Source organism: Zootermopsis nevadensis, unplaced genomic scaffold (genome assembly GCF_977971745.1).
Source record: "Zootermopsis nevadensis isolate Lab colony 2312 unplaced genomic scaffold, Znev_1.0 Znev_ptg000002l, whole genome shotgun sequence".
Lineage (NCBI taxonomy): Eukaryota > Metazoa > Arthropoda > Insecta > Blattodea > Termopsidae > Zootermopsis > Zootermopsis nevadensis.
Window position 1 is genome coordinate 15,395,470 of NW_028259134.1, and position 21,646 is coordinate 15,417,115.

General features: G+C 40.0%; 1 protein-coding gene across 7 annotated transcripts in view; it reads left to right on the top strand.

Moving 5' to 3' along the window:
- Positions 1-21,646, top strand: part of raskol (Ras GTPase-activating protein raskol) — a 262,564-nt gene that overhangs the window by 126,554 nt on the left and 114,364 nt on the right. For 5 of the 7 annotated variants that reach the window (XM_022084520.2, XM_022084516.2, XM_087350956.1 and 2 more), the window contains exons 2-4: positions 3,099-3,238; positions 5,201-5,242; positions 13,014-13,224. In XM_022084520.2, the coding sequence (XP_021940212.1) occupies positions 3,099-3,238; positions 5,201-5,242; positions 13,014-13,224 (393 nt within the window). Of the gene's footprint in view, positions 1-2,140; positions 2,220-3,098; positions 3,239-5,200; positions 5,243-13,013; positions 13,225-21,646 lie in introns of those variants that run through there. The other 2 variants (XM_087350982.1, XM_022084517.2) reach the window with 2 other exon arrangements.

Consider the following 21,646-nt stretch of genomic DNA (forward strand, 5'->3'; position numbering starts at 1 on the left):
CGTTTTTCATTTTCCTCAGTTTAGGCCAGGGATGGATAATTATTTGTACTCGGTGTCAGATGGGTCAATTTCGAAGTTCGCGCGGGCCGTACCGTATGTTACTTAAGCGTTGTGTGTGTGTATATCATATATCAAAATGAATCTTACAGATATGGCACAAGGCCGAATAGCAGAATTTTGTGAACAGTTTATTGGAATTCTGGGCTCGTAAAAAAAAGATATGACAAACTACCATATTATAGTGCTTATTTCTATGCTGAAATATACATTTTATTGAAATTTAAACAAATTACTGTAGAGTTACGTATTATTTTGAATTTGCTCCTGCAACAGCTTGTATCTGACACAATTCTTATCAGGTTAATTTACACTTTACCGTAGGTATTTTGAAAGCGTGGTACTAGTTCGCAAAATGGCATACGAGATAATAATCGAATTTTTTTAAAATCCTTTGAAATAAAGAAAATATACGAGTTTGTTGTAACTAATAATTTCACGAGAATGGCTTCTGGTGGTCTTGTGCCGGGCGTGTCCCGCGTGCAGAAACTTTGACCACACTGGGTTAAATAATTTTCACCTACTCGAGGAAGACCCTGTCCCGTGGAGTTGGTTTCGTGGTTATTCAGTTAGTTAAATTGGAGGGGAAAACTGCGCTAGTAGTAGGCTAGACCCAGTAATTCACTCCTGCCAGAACTGTGAAAGTTCCCGAAACGAAATTCCAGTGCAGAAATTTGTTGTGACCTCTGTTCGCCCCAGCGTCGTTATACTGCCCCGCAACGCATTGCCCATCCCCCGCTCTCGTGTATTTTCTGTAACATTACAGGGTTACGTGTATGCGTTATAAAACTGCCGGTGTACTCGTGATGAATTATTCAACGCGTACCTCAAGCTGCTTTCATCACCCCGTTGGCCTGTGGGGCGATTCTCGAGTTGTGGGTGGAGGCAAACGAAACAAGCTCCCGCTTATTACGAGTTTCTGAACCGTGTCTTTACTTCCAAGAGTGAAATTTTCCGACAAAATAACATCCCCTCATCCAGGCTCCCTTGTTTGATATTTTCACGGGTTTTGACTTTTGAACTGTAAGCGTGTAGTTCCCTGTAACTTTGTCTAATTTCTGTAGTATGCATAAATCCCTCGTTTGAAGTAGCTAAGTGATTAACAACTCTGAATTCAGTTCGGCAGAAGCGACTTAGTCTGTTACGTTTTCTGATTTTATGTTCTCTTTCTAATTTGGTATTGAACATTGAATTTTAAAAATCGGTTATATTAGTGGAACATGCAATATTCAAATGACAGGGAGGGTAGGGGATATTTTATATTTTTGTGATGACAGTTCCAACATTTTTGTTAAGAAGTGAAGTTTGGTCTAATGACGATAAAAATGTAAGCAAAATTTATGTAATAGAAATTTAAAAAGTCAAAAGGACACTAAATTGGACAACATTAAAAATGCCAGTACACGAAAGGAACTAAATATTTATTCGGAAAATAGAATAATGAACAGCAACGGAGAAAAATGATTAGAACACGTTAGACTATTCAAGAAGTGAGTGAAGTAGGTTGGCCTAGTGTAAGGCTGGTGCTGAGGAAGGATTTTAGAAAGGGAAATACCGTCTGTACAGAGACTAAGAGCCTTTACGTACATTATTAAAATGTATAGAAAGGAAGGAGTAAAGGAAACAAATTACATTTAACGTCGTCCTGTTTGATGTAAAATCTTTCTTGACGAGTATAGACTAGAACTTAGTGATCGAGTGATTCCCATTTGCGTTTTTTTTGTCTTCGACGGAAACTCGAGACTATAAGTTGCATTCTTTGAATGAAGCACGTGGCTTTAAATTTCTGCCAGAAACGTCTCAAGATATTTTAATACTGGAAGAAACGCAGCTCTCTTCGTATGAGGCCTGTATCGTGCAGCATTCATAACTGGACTGCTCTGGCGATAGATGAAAGGTAGCCTTTGTGGAAACACCTGTGCAGGTCTGTCGGACTTCATTACAAAATATGTACAGTTAAATCAGATGAAATGTCGTCACGTGTCATGTGTGAGAGGTATACACTGGTTTTACTTTCAGTTGCTTGCCGTGTGTCGCGTTCGGAGTGTTGTTCTGGTGCACTGTTCGTCGCATTCCGATTTCGTATGTTAGGTCTGCAATGAGTGAAAGGTGGAAGAGACGGATACCGTCCTCATCGTCACGGTGGAGGTATTTACTTGAAGGTACAACTGTTTCTCGAGCCTCAAACGTTCTTAGTCTAGAGATGGCTGACTTCTGGGATGTTGCGCTGTGTAGTCATCGCCCTGATGATGGAGACGGTAAGCACCTATTAAATGTCGATCAGTTTCTAGTTGATTACACGACGCTACATCCCGCAAAGACAGCCTTCTTCTTACATGTCGTCGGAGAGCCTGAAATCTCGCCGTTTTTAGCCTGGCGTCCGTATTCACTTTCATTTTATATGATCCAGAGTAGTTCAGTCAGAAGTGAATTTCGATGGGCTGGACAAGCAGAATAAAATTCGTAGCGGACACAGACTTTTCGCCCTGTCGGTCACGTCTGGAACCCACTGACCCTCCCCATTCCATGGGTTCCTGGGAGTGTAGCGGCCGTTGAAATACTGCAAAATTTGTAGTTGTTTTCTAAAGGTTTGTGGCAATGGTTGATTCGCTGTGAGTTTACCGTGTTGGACATTGTGGGGCTACATTCTCTGAGACATATTTAAAACCAGGACGTTTTGGGAGTTGGCTCTACTTCCGGTTGGCTGTTGTGCTGGTATTTTAATTTTTTTGTTACTGTTATTAGTGACATCGAGATCGAACCTGATACTTTTCATTACGAGACTAGTAGGCTGCGTTAACCACTGTACCACCGTGGTTAGCGTAGTAGGCTTTATTCTGACGGTTCCGGGTTCGTCCCCGACCGTCGATACTTTTAATATCTCAAAGAAGGGACAAAAATCAACGGTTACTACATCGACAACCAACCATATGAAATATACTTTCATGTAACAATTTATAATTTTTAACAACGAATAATGTCAAAGTTTATCTTCTTGTTTTGTCCAAATATTGCATCCATTTTTGTTGTTTCTTTTCCAGATAAGGACCTGCAGATCGGCCACAGACCAGCCAATGCTGTTAAGGACGGCAAAGTGTCCCTGGTTGCCTGGGAGCCCTACTTTTGCGTACTGTTGCAGGACGAGCAGACGCTCACCGCCTACAGAAGCGAGGAGTTATCTGTGAGTCTCTTCCACTCTCGTGTAAATCGGTAGCACATTTTAAATGAGTCGGGACGTGCTGGCCACACACAATCTTTCATTCGGCGCTGCGTACCAATTAAATTTTGAGACCGTGCACACTCCGGTGAAATTTGTGTTTGGAATATGTGAACCGTGCAAGTAACAGCTCGCAAGCGTTAATGCCCTACAGAAGAGGGAGGAAACATGCCTGTTGTTTTTGTAAACATTTTTCTGGTTAATCAGAGTTTTGGAAAACCCAATTATTTTTTACCAGTTTATTTATATTGATCTATTTTGGGTTTTATCCTTGTCAAAATGCCCTGAACGCTATTTTGCTGGTTTACAGGTTAATATAGTTGCATCGCGAACCCTACGTTGTAAATCTTTAACGTGGACATATATATGATTGTATAAGGAGATTCACTTATAATGCGAATTGACAGATGGCGCTGAAACGACTCACGACACGATCTGTGTCTGGCTAATGATGTGATTACTGCAGAATTACCATTAGCCAATAGTGCATACGTCACAATGGCATGCCATTTCGTATCTTTCTTACATTTCTCTAAATACTAACTGTAGTTTAAACTGCCAGCAGAAGGTTCAGTACATAACTGCATGACTCATGTTGGGTGATGGGAGGTAATTTTAACATATATCTTTGTCATGTTTAATTTTATGTAACCAGTCTTCATGTGTAAGTACATTAGGCAGCATTACGAGGTGTAATAAAATGTTTTGGAAGTCATCTGGGAGGAATGCGAGACAAACATTTGCGTCGCTTGCAGCTTATTACTAGAAGATTCATTACTTACAACCTAGAACCCTGTTTCAAATTTTACGCGGACTAGTATTCAATTGTGATGGATTAACTTTATTCGGAGTTAATGTTCTCAAGGTATCCCGCACTTTTGCTCTTTTCTTCACTTCAAATGAACTTTGAAAACACGCTGTCGACCTGACAGGTAGGATGATGGTAAACTTCATTGTGGGTCTAAAAGGGAAATTAATTTAAAAAATTAAGTATTTATGTGCATACACGTAATAGGAAATTTTGTGCATTATATAGAACAGATTGGAGCGTGTTATTTCCATAATATATCACTGATTGGTGTTTGTTCCGAACATAGGAGCAATTTAAATGTGCTAAAATAAATCAATTCATATGAATATGCCTGAAGGTTATTTTGGGTGCATTAGTAAATTGCAGGCCCGATATAACCTGAATTTAGAGACGTAATAAATGGGAAGGTGTACCAATATTGTAACATAAAATCTAAATGTAACACACCTCAAAAATAATTCCAGAAGCTGAAGATGGCTGTCTTGTGGGGTGTTGCGCCGTGTAGTCTCGTATAAATTAGCCGACGTTTCGGAGGCACGTACTCTGAGTCATCAGGAAGCTGTCCGATGCCTGATCTGATTTAAATTATTTGTCGTTAGGTTTTATCCTTTAATCTGTGATTGTGATAAGTGTGTTGATGAATGTATTTTACACTTTTAATTTGTTATGCGTTTAGAAAGTGTTCTGCTAATTTGTGGGGCTCATTTGAGTCTGCCATAGAGTTGTGTGTTTATTTTCTACCCCTCCCCCTCCCCATAACCTCCAATGGTTCAGACCAATGATAGTGTTATTGGAAGAAGGGATTATTTTTAATTTTAAGATGGAAGATTTTACATTTTGTCGTATTCTGTTATATTAACATTTCTAAACATTTCATATCATATTTGTGTCACCTTAATGACAATGTTCAGTTTCTAAGATTTGAGGTTTTCACAGCGGTGAGTATGAAGACAGAAATCTTCAGTGTTCAGTTTATTTTTGGGAATTTTAGTATTTCTTTCCTCACTTATTTTAGTTGGCACATGCATGTTATTATTTTTCAAATTTATCTTTGTATTAACTGTCGTAGCTACTAACATCTTATTCTCTTGTCTTTTTTCCTTCGATATTTGCAGATTTTCCCTGGAACCCCGGGTCGGCCTCGCTCTCGGATGAAGGTGGGTTGGGTTGTACTTTGGTGTTGGTTTGTACATTTGCGTGTAAGTTTGCATGCATGTTTAATAGTACATTTGTCTTATGTTACTAACAGCTTCGTGATAACTATGTGTTGTTGCAGTCTTGGAAAGGTAATGCAAGCTAGCCCTGTGTTTATCAGGCGTTAATTCCTACAGATGTTTCCGCTTTTAAAATGGAGTATGAAACACGCACGATAACATTATTGCAACGTTTATTGCTTGCAAGGAAGATTGAAGTTATTTCGTAATTAATTTATTTGATATTTACAAATGAAGGAAAAATTAAAATATAATTAAAGCGTAGATGTTCTGGATAATTCTAAATTTAAATAGTTTATTGGAATGACTGAACATTGACAACGTTTTGGTTATACCTATTTAACAGTAGGTTGTTCTGCTATTACGTTTCAAGAAGGCGACATTGCAACACGAAAATGTGTAGAAGTTTCAAACTCGTATTGTTGGATTAAAAATCGGCGTTGGGAACATTATCCTAAGTACAAATGGGTATAATTTTGCTGTGAAACTCATTAAACTCATATGAGAACGTTATTCGAATTATATTATGGGAACAAATCCGATATTAAAAATTAAATTAAACAAATGTTGCCTGTGTCTGAAAAAATTGCATCACTTTTCTCTTGTACCAGATAACCCAGTGGTCTGTTTTGCGAACAGCTGCAAAGGCGAAATCGGCCAAGTTGACGACGTTTTAATCGTAATCACTCTTGTGTATAGGATTTGAAATTCTCACAGCGGTGAGTATGAATATTTCTGTCTTCTGGGTTGTAGCGCCGTGCAGTCTAGTAGAAGTTTACCAACGTTTCAGAGGTCCTGGCTGCCTCCATCGCCTTGTATGTGGTTTAGCTTTATAATTCAGATATTTATTATTACGTTAGATCCTACCTGCTAATACAGTATAAAAAAAGTTGTGCTGTAAACTTTTATTTTTTCTAAGAACCTTTGTTTCGATCTCAGCGTCATGAACATGACTTGAAAGGCCTTGTTAAATCTTTCTAGTGAAACTAAGTAGATATTCTTTGGACATGCCAAAGAACTTGAGCTAAGCGATGTATCATTTGTGGCTATGGTGACTGTTACATACCACAGTGTCGCTTAAAAATAAGGTGACAGATGTGTGTCATGGCCGGCTGTGGTTATTGGCAGTTAATTTCACAGACGTACTAAAAAAATGTAAAATAATATATTTAGTTTTCTCATAGTTTCACGTTGAAAATTAACAAAAGCCTGATTTAAAGTTAAACAACGTTTATGACGTGCTAGGTAGATATGTGGACAGTTTTATTTCCACCCTTACTGAATTGATACGGTAAGTTAGTTTTTATACCCAGTTGGAATCGGTCACGACGCCTGATAGGCGTACCAGGATGTAGGTCTAATTATTGCAATGAGAAGATGTTTTGATTCATGCATAACGGCAGATTTTGCTGTAACGCCTTTTTAAAATTCGTCCTATAAACTAACGTAACTTGTCGTCCTAAGGCCCACCCAAGGATTCTGGTTCTGTCTTACAGTAAAACCATTACTTAAATCTAGTATGAGCTGTTGCAGCCGACATTTTCAGTCTTTTGGTGTGGTTAAATATTGTTCGGACTGCTTCAGGTACTCGGTTCATTTTGTACATTCATATATGATATGGTGTAAGTGTGGTATTAAAAGATCTGACTGAGAGTCACGAGATTTTGCATCAAACGCAGATCGTGTTCACATATTTGCCACGACGTCGCAGCGACTGTTCATATATTGGTTTTTCGTACATTGAACCCACACCGTGATTACAGGTCTTTCTATTTCCTATACTAATGTTTCACGCATGGAGCTTGAAGAAACCTGACAGAAATACAAGAAAGAGCTGAGAGAAACTCGTCCGAGGGCGATTACCAAGAATAGGGTTGTATAAATGCGGTGTCACCATTGTAAACCAGAGTTAATGAAATCCAGCGTGCAATTAAAATGTTTTTAGTTTATTTTCCTCTGCTTTATCAATTCCACTGGTAAAAAGTGGCGATTTCTTGAGTAAAACGACTGGCTATGCAGCAGGAAGGTCGGAGTTTGACAGCTGGTGGAGACATAGACGGTTTTGGACGCAGCTACGTCCAGATCCTATCCAGTGGGTATCGAGGGTTCGCTCCCGGAAGGTAAAGGAGTCTGATGAGAAGATGTGAGCAAGGAACGAGGCTGTCGCGCGCCCACTATCGTACTATGGCGGTCATGAATCTGGAAATTATTTAACTTTCAACAAAACATCTCTGTTCAGTTAGAGGGACTATACAACTTCAAATGAGAACGTTATAGGGATTTGGAAGGAGGTTGCCTTGGCATGTTTTAGAGCGGTATCTCCAGATTCTTCTGCCGAGGTCGAGGATAGCACGAAAACGTTCTGACAGAACCTTTTCGATATTCGAACCGCGTTCTTCTCGAAAGTCTACGAGCTACTGCGCCGTCATATGCCGTACGGGGTCATTGCCCTGTGCCCGCGTGGTGTATCGACCTCGGACGTGTTATCATCGTAATGATTGCGCAGCCTGAACCTGTTGCGGCAGCAAGTAGGTCACTGAGTCTCCAGGGTAACGGTGCTCCACACCCGGGGTGATGTGATGTGACAACTTCGCCGTTCCCCACAGATGACCCAACAAAACGCTTTTTAAACAGAGTTAATTGCTGTCTTTTCTTTCTGTCGTGGGACGAGTTCAAGTCTCCTCCGACCTCGTACACACATTTGGTGTTCCCTGTCTATTCCGTCTGGTTTATACCAAAATGAAATATTCAAAAATCCGATATTGGCCAGTTTGTAATAGTATAAAACCTATAATCCTTCAGAACCCCAAAAATTTATACAGAAAATTACGAGAACTGTTAATAGTAATTACCAGTCTCATTCGTTGTTAATTGCGCCACTAAAGTCATTCGCTGTTGAAACATTCTGACCATGTGGTCTAGTTTAATTCTATGCCACTATGGCATTCCACATAGTCCGCCAGAGAAGGAACATCCTGAGACTGAAGAGGTACCAGTCTGGTAGCTAGATAAGATTCCTTCTTATTGTCTATCCCACTTCATATGAAATAGCTGATTAGGCAGTCGTGCTGTATATTCGCATTTCTGTGCACGTAATGTAGGCTAGGGGATGAGTCACGTCGAATGTTGAGTGTTGTCCGGCAAGCATTGCAGCTGCAAATACGTATTCGTCCTGAAGATGGCAACTGCAGTATTTGCCGACACGGTGGATAAACTTCAGCATTCGACAAGTCTCATCGTCGAAAGTTTAAGCCGCTCATTGAACTCCAGCCGCAATTGTTTCCATTTAGCTTCTTGTAACACTTCAGTTCCGGGAAGATGCAAACACATCTGTTTTCATTTATGTGTTCCCGTCTGCATAGAGAGGTCATAGAAAAACTTAACGAATTAAGAAGAGTGGAAAACTGTGTCCCAATTTGTTTTACGGCGCACTTATAAACACTTTATTATGATGTTTGTGTCGCGCATTGGTCGTGAGTCTTTGTTTCTTGCAGACGCAAGTCCGTTGTCAATGAAACTAATCAATTGTAGAAGCATGGATTATTTGCCGTTCTTGGTTCTTTATATGCTTTTACATTATATGCAATATCGAAAAACATTTCGTATGAAAGTTACATATCTTGATAGGGTATTATTAGGTGGAGAACACGGTGTTCTGCGTCTATTATTAAAATGTTTTGAGGCTATGAAGTGAGGGAATTAATTATTGAGTAGAAAATAGCTTATTGTTAAAGAAATGGTAGCTTATAAGGTAATAACACTTTCTGCTTATGCAGTGGAATCAAGGTGTATAGGAAAATGTTTTTGTAAAGTTGCATATAAGTGGGGGGGGAGTATAATTAGTAAGAAATAAATGGAAATGCGGAAGGGAATTGTGTATTTCTTGTTTCAAGATAAAGTCTGAGGTAAGAGATAGGCCCCGTTAGAGATAGCTATGTAAGAGCTGTGGACGGAAGAACCAAATGTTAGGCCGACACCATCTTCTGTACGGGGAACTGGGTTCAATAAATGATTGATTAGATATTGTATATTTCATGTCGTTACTTTTTTGTGCAATGAATTGTTTATATTTTTCATAAAACAGTTCACTTCTATCCGAAGTAGGAGTTGCAGTGGACCTGTATGAACCATAATTAAATGTGTTAAACGAATTGTAATGTAGGTGACGGAATAAATTTTATTGAAACCCTTCAAGTGGTTCTGGAGACGTAAGGTACAGACCAGAAGACACGGTATGCGCTTTATGCGTTAACTTTCTTGTGCAGAGAAACAAAGGAAAAATGCAAAATGTCGTAAGGGAATTACAACTTTTAGTGCCTTCAGGTACTGTGTAGTTTTGTTGCGTTGTTTTAAAAGTCTCGTGTTCTGAAAGTTGTTTGAAGTTTGTAGCTAGACTTACCGCATTGTTAATCAGATCTCTGGGTTTCAGAGGCCCGTTACCTCATCGTTCGATCGTTGGGAGTAGGAAAAGGCGATGAAACGAAGTTCTGGGAACAAATTGCTAAACCTACTATCGGCAAGACGTGGGTAATTTGTTTTTCGCTAGTGGGAGTTTCGTTCTTGAGCTGCCGGGGCTAGATAGACGAAAGAGATGAAAGTTTTGGAGTTCGAGGTCACGTTTATCGACAAGGCCATTTGTACTTGTTTGTGAACAAAGGAAGAACGTATTGTTCCTCGGTTTATTTATGGCGTAGCGTCGAAATTTACTTGTCTGTAAAGATTGTACTTATCGAAATATACGAATACGGACTCTCCCCTGGTTACACAGGGCTCCACTTGCAAATCCGATTTTACATAAAAATAATTTGTAACTAATAAATAAAATTAATTTCTACGTGTAAACTACAACTAAATTATTTTAGGTACATTTTACTAACAGTAAAATATTATTAAAGTGTATAATGAACATATAGTAATTTCCGACGTGTATAAAGTTTGACCGTAAGGGTTTACGGAGCCAAATCCTTACGCAAGTTGGGGACTACAGAGCGGTCGCCAAGTTTCGAACTTCGAACTTTAGTATCATAAATCCCTCCCGTGAGACCTCGGCAGTAAAAATAAACAAGTGTTCGCTGTGCTGTTCATTATCTGCTAACGTGTTGTACATGTAATACAAATTACCACCCGGTTGTCTCATGAAAAATTCATCGGGCGGAATTTATTAGGAGAGAATGTATTATGTAACGCAGAGAGACGCATCCATTATAAGACATTAATAGTCCTGTGATTTTCTTCTCTTCATCTGCTACGGCGCCAGGGATGACACGTCACACCCCGTCAACCGCATGTTCTGTGTTAACGTCCCCAAGTTCTGATTCCATTTGTTTATTTTCGTTTAAGGGCGATGCGTCTTTCTCCTGGGGGTAAATTGTACACATAATTTTATTTCATGAATTGGATTCTGGAGAATGTTTTGTTTCTGGCGCAGTTTTAACGACTGGAATGGTTATTTTATACTGGTTACAAGGAAGGGGTGCACGTGAACGTGGGAGAAAACAAAGAACCACATTCGAACTTGGTAGGCTTGCGTTCGAAGTTAAGTTGCGACTGAACTAATATTGCGCGCTTTGAATAACAGGACGCAACTCAAAAAAGTACAACTTCAGAGAGGCGCATTTGGAATGTTTGTGCTATTTGTGTGCTAGCAGAGTGCCTGCAGCGTTGGAGCTGAGAAATTCGACAGATGCTTCCATTTCTTGTCAATCCCGCATTGCCCCGAAATTTCATCTTAGGCCTGATCATTCGGTACGCATCGTTCAATATTACAGGAAACGGATTATCCTTGAACCCAACATTTCACCGGGACTCGAGCCCGGGACAGTTTTTCGGGATGTGGCCTTTTGATCTCGTTATCTTCGCTCTGAAACAAAGAACTTCGTTCTTCGCCCTGTTCTGTTATGTTTATTCCCAGCTGCATGAACCGCGCTCGTAGAGAATCGAAATCAGGACATGTTTTCAGGAGTTTTGACCTTCCTTTGCTCTCCTCCTGGTCTCAGAGAATAAGCATGCCGAGTTTGATGCAAATCGGTTTATTGCTTCTCGAGCTGTAAGTGAACATGGCCGAGTTGAGTTTTTGAATGGTCCGCCGGCTGTATTTACAAACTCAGAAGCAGTTACGTTGTATCACATTTCAAAATGTGTGTGTATGTGTGAGACACACACACACGGCAGTGACGTCATTAAATTGTCGCACTAGAAATACGTAACGAAACGTCTTGCGAATATTTTTCGTGTGTCTTCAGAGTTCGGTTAAGAACAATTTGTGAAGCATAGCGTATGCAGTGCCTTTCTTGGATGGAGCGAGGTCTGGCATTTGCCTTTGTAAAGTGCGCGCCTGACTGGTTCCGATTAGACTATGTGCTGAACACACTTGCCTGAGAGGTTGCCTGGTGATACGGCGTTCCTCTGTCTCTCGGCGTCTTCTTTGTGAACGAAATAAAATATTGTACGTTCCACACGAATGTGCTGCTGTTACAGTAAAGGAATAAATGCTAGAGTATGTTCACCCTAAAGCCACGTATTTTCTTTTTGATCGGAATATTTCTAAAGTTTCGAAATATGCAAACATGGAATGTCAGTTTCCGTGGTAAGTTCGCATATATTTAAAATGCGTTCTTTTCGATTTAACATAGCTGATTGGACTTTAATTTGCTGTTGATACAGATGCAATTTCAGATGCAGGCCCAGTGTTGTAAACCTAATCATGGTATCGTTCTTAGTGTCAGTCTGTCTGTTTTTTGTATTCCGTTAAAATTGGCTAAATTAAAACTTGTATCAAGTGGATATTGTATATCTCAGTGTGGTCTGTATATGTACCAGTTTTCAGTAGCAGTCAGGCTGGAAGGATTAAGGTGATGATCCCGCCTGTGTCGCTGTCGAAGTAAATGACGCATGTATCAAATCGTTTTTCGTGGGTGAACACTTGCGTCAGTCATATTACAATTCACTGATATGCACGTGTGTTATGTATTCACTCCGCATGAACGAAATTAATTACATTTTTATGCTAGAAATTCATTTTAAGTGTGTAAAATAATGTTTCAGTAGTCAGCATTCATTTTTGACGCTCTGTAAGTCCCGGGTTCGAATATCTGTCGGAAAACCCTACAGCCAAACTATCCACCTTGCGTCATTTGTATAAAGTTATTAATTAATTTCCTGTTGTTAGATATTATTATGAGTAGGAACAGTAGAAATAGTGATCAATAGCGTTATTGATATTGTTCTTTTGTGTCGAAACGTCATATGAATCATGAACTGAAAAAGGGTCTTTCTCCTTATGAGCTTCTGATGTAAGTTTATTTATTATACGGGACGGAAAATATCTGCGTGCCTCAGCTACGTCTCAGAGGGGAAGGGGAGATGGAAAGGGCAAGGGGACTTATGCGTCATTGTTTCCCCTCTCTTCCGGTATCTCGACTGGCTGATCACGAAACTCGGAGATATGTTTGCGACAAGTAAAGTTAAATTCCTCTTATTAGGTATTATTATCAGTAGTAGCAGTAGTATTTTGTTGTTATTAGTGTTGTAGTTATTGATGTTTTGTTTGAAAACGTCGTCTGAGCCATGATTGGAAGGTGGATCTCTTTTTCCTCAGGAGCACTTTAACAATTCAGTTGTCAGACGCGTTTTCTTCCACACTGGGATGACATTATACTTTTGTTCGTTACACCGATTGCTGTTAATCTGAATCTGACTGCCATCTCTCTCATAGATCGGAGACGCGTTGTTCGTGGATTTGCCACGAGTTCGCCTTGATGGAGGCGCGAAAGCTTTCCGTCAGCGCTGGGGTTACGAACTCAGTCCACCCCCGCCGCTGCTGGAGGAAGAAGAAGGCGAGGATTGCGAGGCGGAAGGGGAGGGGGAACCAGCTGAAACAGCGTCGCTGAGAGAAGAAGGCACTTCGCATACCGTGTCACCTCTAGGTGAGTACTGATGAAATGCGTTTGGCAACAAGATTTACCCTTTAAAGTATAGTGTCTGCTTTATCAATCGATTCTGCATTTCATCTTCATGATTACGTAAATGTTTCGAAACAGGCATTTGGATAGAGGGGCTGAGGTAACCACATGAAAACTGAAGTCGGGATATGCTGTAATCTACATTCCGAATACAAATGAGTAGCTTAACCGCAACACGAACATCATTGCCAAGTAAACGTGATGTGGAATGGGTTTACAGCAGCTATGTATAATTCATCTTAAGTCACAGGTGTTAGGTATAAATGGAAGGGGGATATTATTGTGGGACACCGGTAAGTGTGTTTGGTATGTAGTGCTGATTTTAGTTTTGGCCTGTAGTTAGTAAAACACGATCAGATTGCTTTGTATACTTCCATACCAGGCGAAAATCTCGAGTGTCGTTAATAGTACATCAACGTCAGATGCCACTAGTATACATAGGAGGTGGAGCGATCCAGTCATCGTAACCGGCAAGATTTCTTCCGCTAGGTGGCGCTAGAGACGACGTAGTTCTTAATTTGCAACCTAGATGGCGAAGCGGGCTTCTGTCTTTTGACCTGCCAGACCGTACAATTTCTGACCCGGCTGTAAAGATGTCGCAGTTAGCCGTCTGGGTTGTGAGGCCATGTAAAGTTGTCTTTTTTGGTTTCCACTGTCCGTTTTATCGTTATTAATTTATTTATTTGTTGTTTTGTAACATCCAGTGTTTTGAAGTATTGTCAGTTCCGTTTACATTGAGTAAGAGCAAACATGACGTTTTTCGGTCTGTTAATAGTAGTACAGCACTGGAATTGCCAGGCTGCATAAGTCACAGGGACTTAAATTTGGCGTACTCAGGTTTCGATGTTGGTATGGTTAGGTTGTAATAGAGAGAGCCATGTATTTTTGCCACCGTTGCCATGGAAACTGGAAGCGAGAGTGTGTTGCCTTTTCCTATCTTTTAAAGTCCAGCTTAATTGTTCCTCGTTTAGAGCATTTAACCCTGAGTGACCTCCGCTCTGTTACAATGATGTAGCTTGGAGGAGATGAATATGATGGAGTGATAGGACAAAGCAGAGGTTTATCAAGAGTAACTGTAGCAGATAATTATAATAGTTTGATGCAGTTCGCCGTTAAAATATCCGCAGAGTTTTAATGCGTAGTTATATGGAAGATTATTTTAAATATATCTAACAATAAAAAGGGAGTCAGCGTGGGTTAGTTTTCATTACAGATTGTTCTAAATATTACTTATTGCGATATCCAGAAGATTGCTCTAAGTCTGCCATTTTGAAAACTTTAAATACCGTGGAATCATTAATATTTAGTGTGGAATTTCTGTTTAGATACTAAAAATAACAAAGGTGAACTGAAAGTGTGAGAATCACGTATTATATTCAAGATAGAGCGGTAATAAAGAACTCTTACACTTTTAGTTCTCGTCTGGTTAGGTACAATGAAAATTGTGATGTGTCGAAAGAAAATGTAGGATTTTTTTTTTTTGATTTTGTCTGTTCACATCGAATGGTGTCACTGACAGAGAAAGTTTTATGATGCTAGACTTAGAATGTAAACATTTTATGTAAATCTAGTAATTCCTCCGTCAGTGAAATCTTGCACTTCCTTCGTCTTCAACCCACTAGAATATACACCGACCTGACAAGTGTTAGGCGAAAGTTTCAGAAAACTGCATAATAATGGTATTTCTTCAAAAGTGTTTAGTTGCTCTGGTGTTCAAAAATTCCTTGCTTTCTCAGACCCCTAGTTTCAGTACTGTGTTCACAAGAACCTATTCTGAAATCGCTCACACCTGTATTTCGTTTACTTCAAAGGCATTGAACATCCGCCCTGTTTTTAGTTATGAGTAGGTGATAAAAACGGAGAGAGACGGAAAGTAGAGTGGGTAAGAGGTAGACAGGATAAAGGGGAAAGAAAGAAAGAAAGGCAAAAGGGAAATTAAAGAAGGAAAGAGGTTGTTGTTTTACGATGGGTTGGGTTGTCCTGGAGACTTTCTATCGTGTTCATTGGGTGGTCGAGGCTATGTCCTGGAGAAATGCTCTAGAATCCTGTAGAATTCCAGGAAAATTCCTGTCGTCAGTATTTCCTGGGAATGTCCTAGGCTAGTATCTGAGAAGTCCTGGAGACGTTATGTGGAAATTGTTTTGCCATGCGGAATTGCTGGAGAAATCGTGGAGAAGTCCTGGAAGGTTATTTGGAAGTCCATAAGCGGTTGTGGGTTTGATCCTATGAAGGTCGGTCATTTTGGATTCGTGTAAGTTTGATTGGGATAAGTTACATTGGATTAGGTTGCATTTTGTGTTACTTTGGGTTAGGTTAGGTTTGGTTAAGTCCAGTAAGTGAAGTACATACGCGTATCTGTGCAGTGAGCACACGATGGCTGTATCGGCGAAAACTACTGCAATTCAACAGCAGTAGAGTGAGGAGTGAAGATGTAATTAGTGATGTCTATGTAAAGATTTGCACGCAGTCTCTGCCTTGGCCCCGATCTTTCTCAAGCGTACTGATTTTCACACTTGTGAGGTTTACAGTTACGGGTGTTTTATTTGTCACGTCCTAGAGGCATGTCTGTGGGGGATATTTGTGTTCAACAGTGAGATCCTGGCATCGTGTGTCCCACTTCAGTCGACTTGGCATTTGTTTATGTCGAAAACGTTCATAACAGCTTTCTCAAACAGAGCTCACCTTCTCCTTATTTAGCAGTGAATTGGAATTTCCCTGCTTAATAGTTAGGGATATTTGGTTAGCATTTGGCCAATAAACTTGCAAGCGATTTTTTAAATGTTTCTACGCGTTTGAAGGCAATTGTTTCTCGCCCAGTTTTTGCTTGGCTTGTCTCAGGAAGATTTGTAATTTATTTCGTTATTGTCCTACTACGTCTATCACAACGAAAGGCTCATCCTGCTTCAGTGACTGTATTGATCGCATCGAAAATTGCAGGCCAGGATATTTGGTTTCAGATAGTTCAGTCTTACAGGTGACATGCCCTTATGTACGTTTTCAATAAACGATGCATTTATAGGCGTATTGGGGTTTCCGTAACTAAGATTCTTTCAACACAATCCCTACTTTCCTATGCATCCATTTATACCCCTATGACATACACGATACGCAATGCACTTGGTCCTCGAGTTGTTCTTCATAAATATTAACAGCCTCCGGGAAGTTACTCCTAGACCGTGCAGCTTCGTTAAGGCAATGACGGAAATTAGGTTCTTGTTGTTTTCGTGAAGAAACCACAGCGCGGGCGACAAGCTTGGTGTCGCCGGGCTGATTCCTGGCTAGAGTAATCTGCAACAGGTTTCGTGAATATACGGGAAAAGTTATGAAAAGGAAAAGGATCCTGTAGGGGTTGGGATGTTCATCCCGCGTGATAAGGCAGCTCCCTTTATATTTTTACTGACGACAGTCGGAATTCTGTTGTAAAAATTTTTCTTTATTGTTTATTCGGACAAGCGATAGATCTTTGATGAAGGACCCGTATGTCACAAGACTTCTGGCACAAAAATCACCTTTTCAGTACACCATTTACAGTAAATAATCTACGCAGTTGAAAAAGCGTTGTTAAATAAACCAAGACTCAGTCACGAGCGGGATTAAGATACCCGCGATCCAGTGATCGAGAGGTTTAAAACCTCGCAGACACTGGAATCGACAGATCTCGTAGCTTCGATTTAGGTGAGTTGAAACGTAGTCTGTATTTGTGAGTAGTCCTGTGGAACTACAGTACCGACGCCATGTTTGTTGGACCCCCTGGTGGTGATCGCTATCAGTGGGGGCAGTTGCCCTTTCTGTCAATAAAACACTCTATCTTGGAGATATGATGAACATAGTTATGTGTGCGTTCCTTATATGAACTCACTTTCTTCATATCTGGACCGCGGATGCTGCTTAATGTACCGTCTGACCCTATTTAATAAAGTGTCCTTTACGTGTGCTTTTGAATACAGCCACTGTGCGATGTCGCGACACTAAATTTCTGACTTCCACCAGCCCGGGGCTGCAATTTTTACTGCGGGCGAGATCCATAACGTCTGCTCTAAGTTACAAGCCTTAACTAACCAACATAAATAACTTGAAGCTTAGACATTATTGGTAAGAAGACTGATTGGAAAGAAAGGCAAGTATGGGACACAAAGCGATAAGGAAGATAGAAGTATAAGAAAAATTACTCAAACTAAAATAAATTAAACTAACGGAAGTACCTTTACACTGAAACCAGGGAATTTTTGGGTTCAAGATGAGGCCATTTTATTGAGCTTACAGAGAAACAAAAGTGGTCACGTTCACAAAGTTGATCCTTACAAAATATCCGCTCAGAAAAGTATCTTGAAATTCAAGTTTGAGTTTGTGGAAATTACATTTTTCGTATGATTTGAGGTTTTCACAGCTGTGAGTGTGAAGATTTCTATCTTCTGGGTTGTTGCGCTGTGTAGTCTGGTCGATGTTAACCAACGTTTCAGAGGTCATACTGCCTCCGTCATCAGGGCGATGAAGATTTCTGTCTTCTGGGTTGTTGCGCTGTGTAGTCTGGTAGATGTTTACCAACGTTGCAGAGGTCATACTGCCTCCGTCATCAGGGCGATACACAGCGCAACCCAGAAGGCAGAAATCTTCATTACATTTTTCATTTCCGCGTTTTTATGTTACATGGCTATTTCGAGCGTAACCATGGCGTATGTCCTACTACATGCCTATAAAACTTAGGATTTTTATATCGTGATACTTTGTTTCACCACAGAAATACATAATAAACACGAATGGAGGTGTTCGTGTTTGGTACCATAACATGGTGATGACTGTCGTCTGGGTTGTTGCGCCACGTAGTTTGGTAGAAGTTTACAGACGTTTCCGGAGTGATGATTGTCCTGATTGTGGAGGCAGCAGGAACCTCTGAAACGACGGTAAACTTCTACCAGATTACACGGCACAACAATCCAGAATCCGTGAGAACCTGGATGGTCGCCTGTGTTAAGTAATGTCTGCAACATTCTACAAAGAAATGTTGAAGTTGATTTTATTACCAATATGGATTGTCTGTTGACATTAATGACGTTTGGTGCGAATGCATGGATGGCTGTCATACTGATAGTAAGAGCTCTGTCTATTGTTTAACCGTGTCTGTATTCAACCCACGTCCTGTTAAAACAGCACCACTACGAAACTCGTTATGTATTGTTATGACTTAGTGTTCTCTTTATATGGAACTTCTAGCTGCTTCATCAATTCGTTCGTTTGCGTAGTCCGTTGATTGCAGCCACGTGATGTGGGCAACTGATTGGATTCGTTCTTCATTTGTTATACTTAAAAACGTTACTATTTATGTATGAAGCATAGGAACAACATACAATAATAGAGTGCGCATGGCTATTAAATAAATAAAAACAGCTTTGTGGTCTGCTGACGTAAACGAACCATTTCATTCCATAAAAAGATATGAAATGTAGACGTAAAATATGTTCTTTCTAAAGCAAAATGGCAAGTCTGTGAAGCTTGCGTAGTTTTGTGCACATTTTGTGACGAAACAAATGTGATTATTAACTTTCCTTTGTCTTTCTGTGTGTCTAGGCTCTATCTCGTTCGTACACTTTTTCAGCCCTACTCCGCTTGAAAGGAACTTTACTAAATTTCGTTTTGGTAATATAAATATTTAGAGGACTCAACGTAGTCAACTTTGCCAGTGCATCAGAACCCCTTTTTGTATATCTGGACGCCACAGGAACTTTAGGCCGATATTTGGAAGGGAGAGGCTTGTTTGTGATTGGGCGTTGGGTAAAACGAAATAGATTGTTTCGTGGCTCGAATATGTTAAATTTGTAAATTACGAAGTTAGATGCGAGGACTTTTGACAGGTTCTACACGACCCTCGAATAAAATATATCCCGGTGTTGAAAAAAAACGTACTAGAAAGAAACTCAGCTTCTAAAGTCGTAAGCATACCAACTATGTATAAAATTCTCTCTGAAGAACTAGTCTGCATTATTTCTTACCAAATTTATGCACTCTTAAATTTACCCCATGATGAAGTTAATTGGATATGTTGTGTCAGTCCGTTTGGTTATCTGTGTTTCGTGTCCATGTAGCCTGCAAACGTCACATCTCTTTACGGTGCGAAATCTACCAATTTATTTCGTGAAATATACATTTCATGGCACAAGAGACAGAAAAGCGTATACGAGAATTTGCTTTTATTTCAAAATGGCCTTTAATGGTGTTATATGACTAGACCGACGTTTGTAACCAATCAAAAGAGTACGTGACCGTTTTGTGAAACATGAATTTAGGTTTTCAGACTGCAGTTTGTAGGTTGGTGAACATGCTTCGTAGATACTATGGTGAGAAGTGTCTGGGCATCCCACTGAGGAATTATTAGAATGATTTAGTAATTCTTGATAAGCTGACAACTTTATTTTTCCCCAGAAAGTAATGACAACAGAATATAACTGCGTAAATATGATGTCGTTTCAGTTCTTCATTGTGTAGGCTTTATTGTCACGTGTTCTCGTAATTTCACTGTGTAAGTTGGTGCTGCGTAATAGCATAACAAGAAAATCTGGAGGAAAGAGACCGCTTGGGTGACCTAAGCGTAGATGGAAGGTAACTATTGAAATGAATCGTAAATCTGTTATGGTGGACTCAGTTCTTCTGACTCAGGACAAGGTCCATTGGCGGGTGTGTGAACGCTTTAATTAACCTTCGGGTTCCGTGAAAGGCAGAGAATTTCTTGACTGCTGAGCGCCTATTCGCTCCTCAAGGACTCTGCTCCTTTGGAGTTGGTCTAAAAGGGAAGTGGCAGGCGGTGTGTCTGTATTTGGCTGCACCAGGGGCCCATCTCTCTCATCTCTCTCTCTCTCTCTCTCATAATCCGAAAAATTCGAACATCTTCATTTTAACGACTTCTGCTCTTTTCATAGCGGAAAATGGAAGTCTCGCCTCTCCATTGTACAGTTCATTTGTTGCATAAGACATAATTATCCTTTGAGGATTTTGAAGGAGATGAAATTATTATTGCCCTTTCCGTTGGATCATTCCCTTTTCCTCATTTTCGCTTACCTTTTCGCCCGGAGTGAAGTCTGACCTGTATACGAAGTGTTTCCGGAACAAGGAGCTTCGATTAGAGCTGGAAAGCGTATTGTTATAACGTTTAGCTCGGAAGAGAATTTAGATTGGACTCTAAATTTTGAAGTATTCAGAACAGATGTTACTTCGAAACATTTTATGTAGTGAACAGCTAAGTCGTTTTGTTTTCGTGTCTAAAACATTTATCTCACTTATCTCATTCTTGTACTCGGGAGCTCCTGACAGCGTCGTTAAGTATACCATAAATAAGTAACCCTAAGGTTCATTACCATGTTTACGAGAGCCCTCTACTGGTCCTTGAATTCAGTCACATTCTCTTTTATTAAGATTCATTTTGGTATTACGTCTACCACTAGGTCTTCCAAATAGCCCCTTCCCTTAACGTTTTCCTACTAAAATGCATTTATGCTGTCGTGTATTAAGATAAGAATTAATTGACGTAATATTTGGTGTAATTGAGTTGAGAAACGAACTGCCTATGGCCCGAGTGCTAAGTACCAAGCTATGTGAAGCAGTTGGATCCACCGTGCTTTTATATGGCAGTTAGAAATGATATTTTCTTGTTTTCACAATTTTTTATAGTACTAGGGCAGAACGCTCCTTTCGGAGCTCCTCGGAGGGGCTGGTCAAGTTTTTAAAAAGCAACCAACCCCTTCGGGGGGGGGGGGGGGGTTGCTTTTTTGAAATCTTGTGTAAGAAACTAAACTAAACTAAACCCCCCGAATGTAGGATTAAAACACTTGACCAACCCCTCCTTCGGGGGGGGGGGGGGGGGGTTGCGTTTTAAAATCTTGAGTAAGACACTAAACTCGGCATTGTTGTGTTCCACAACAATGCCGAGTTTGTTTATAGTTGACATTGTTTATGACGTAATTTATTGACGACGACGAAATCACAAATTTTTATAGTAGAAAGAAGACTCGGCATTGTTGTGTTGTACTCAGCATTGTTGTGTTCCACAACAATGCCGAGTAAACAAATATAAGGTGGCATTGTTGATGACGTCATTTTTTGACGACTCGGCATTGTTGTGTTGTACTCAGCATTGTTGTGTTCCACAACAATGCCGAGTAGACAAATATAAGGTGACATTGTTGATGACGTCATTTTTTGACGACAACGACTAATCACAAATTTTTATAGTAATAAGAAGATTACTTAACGTGTGTTTTCTTCCTTTTCAGGTAAGTGTACACATCGGAATTGTCTCTTTTCTGCTGTAGGGTGAGTGAAAGATTAATTCTAATAAACACTGAAAACATTTCTTACCTTTAAAATTAATTTGCGCGTAATTAACCAAAGAAGGGCA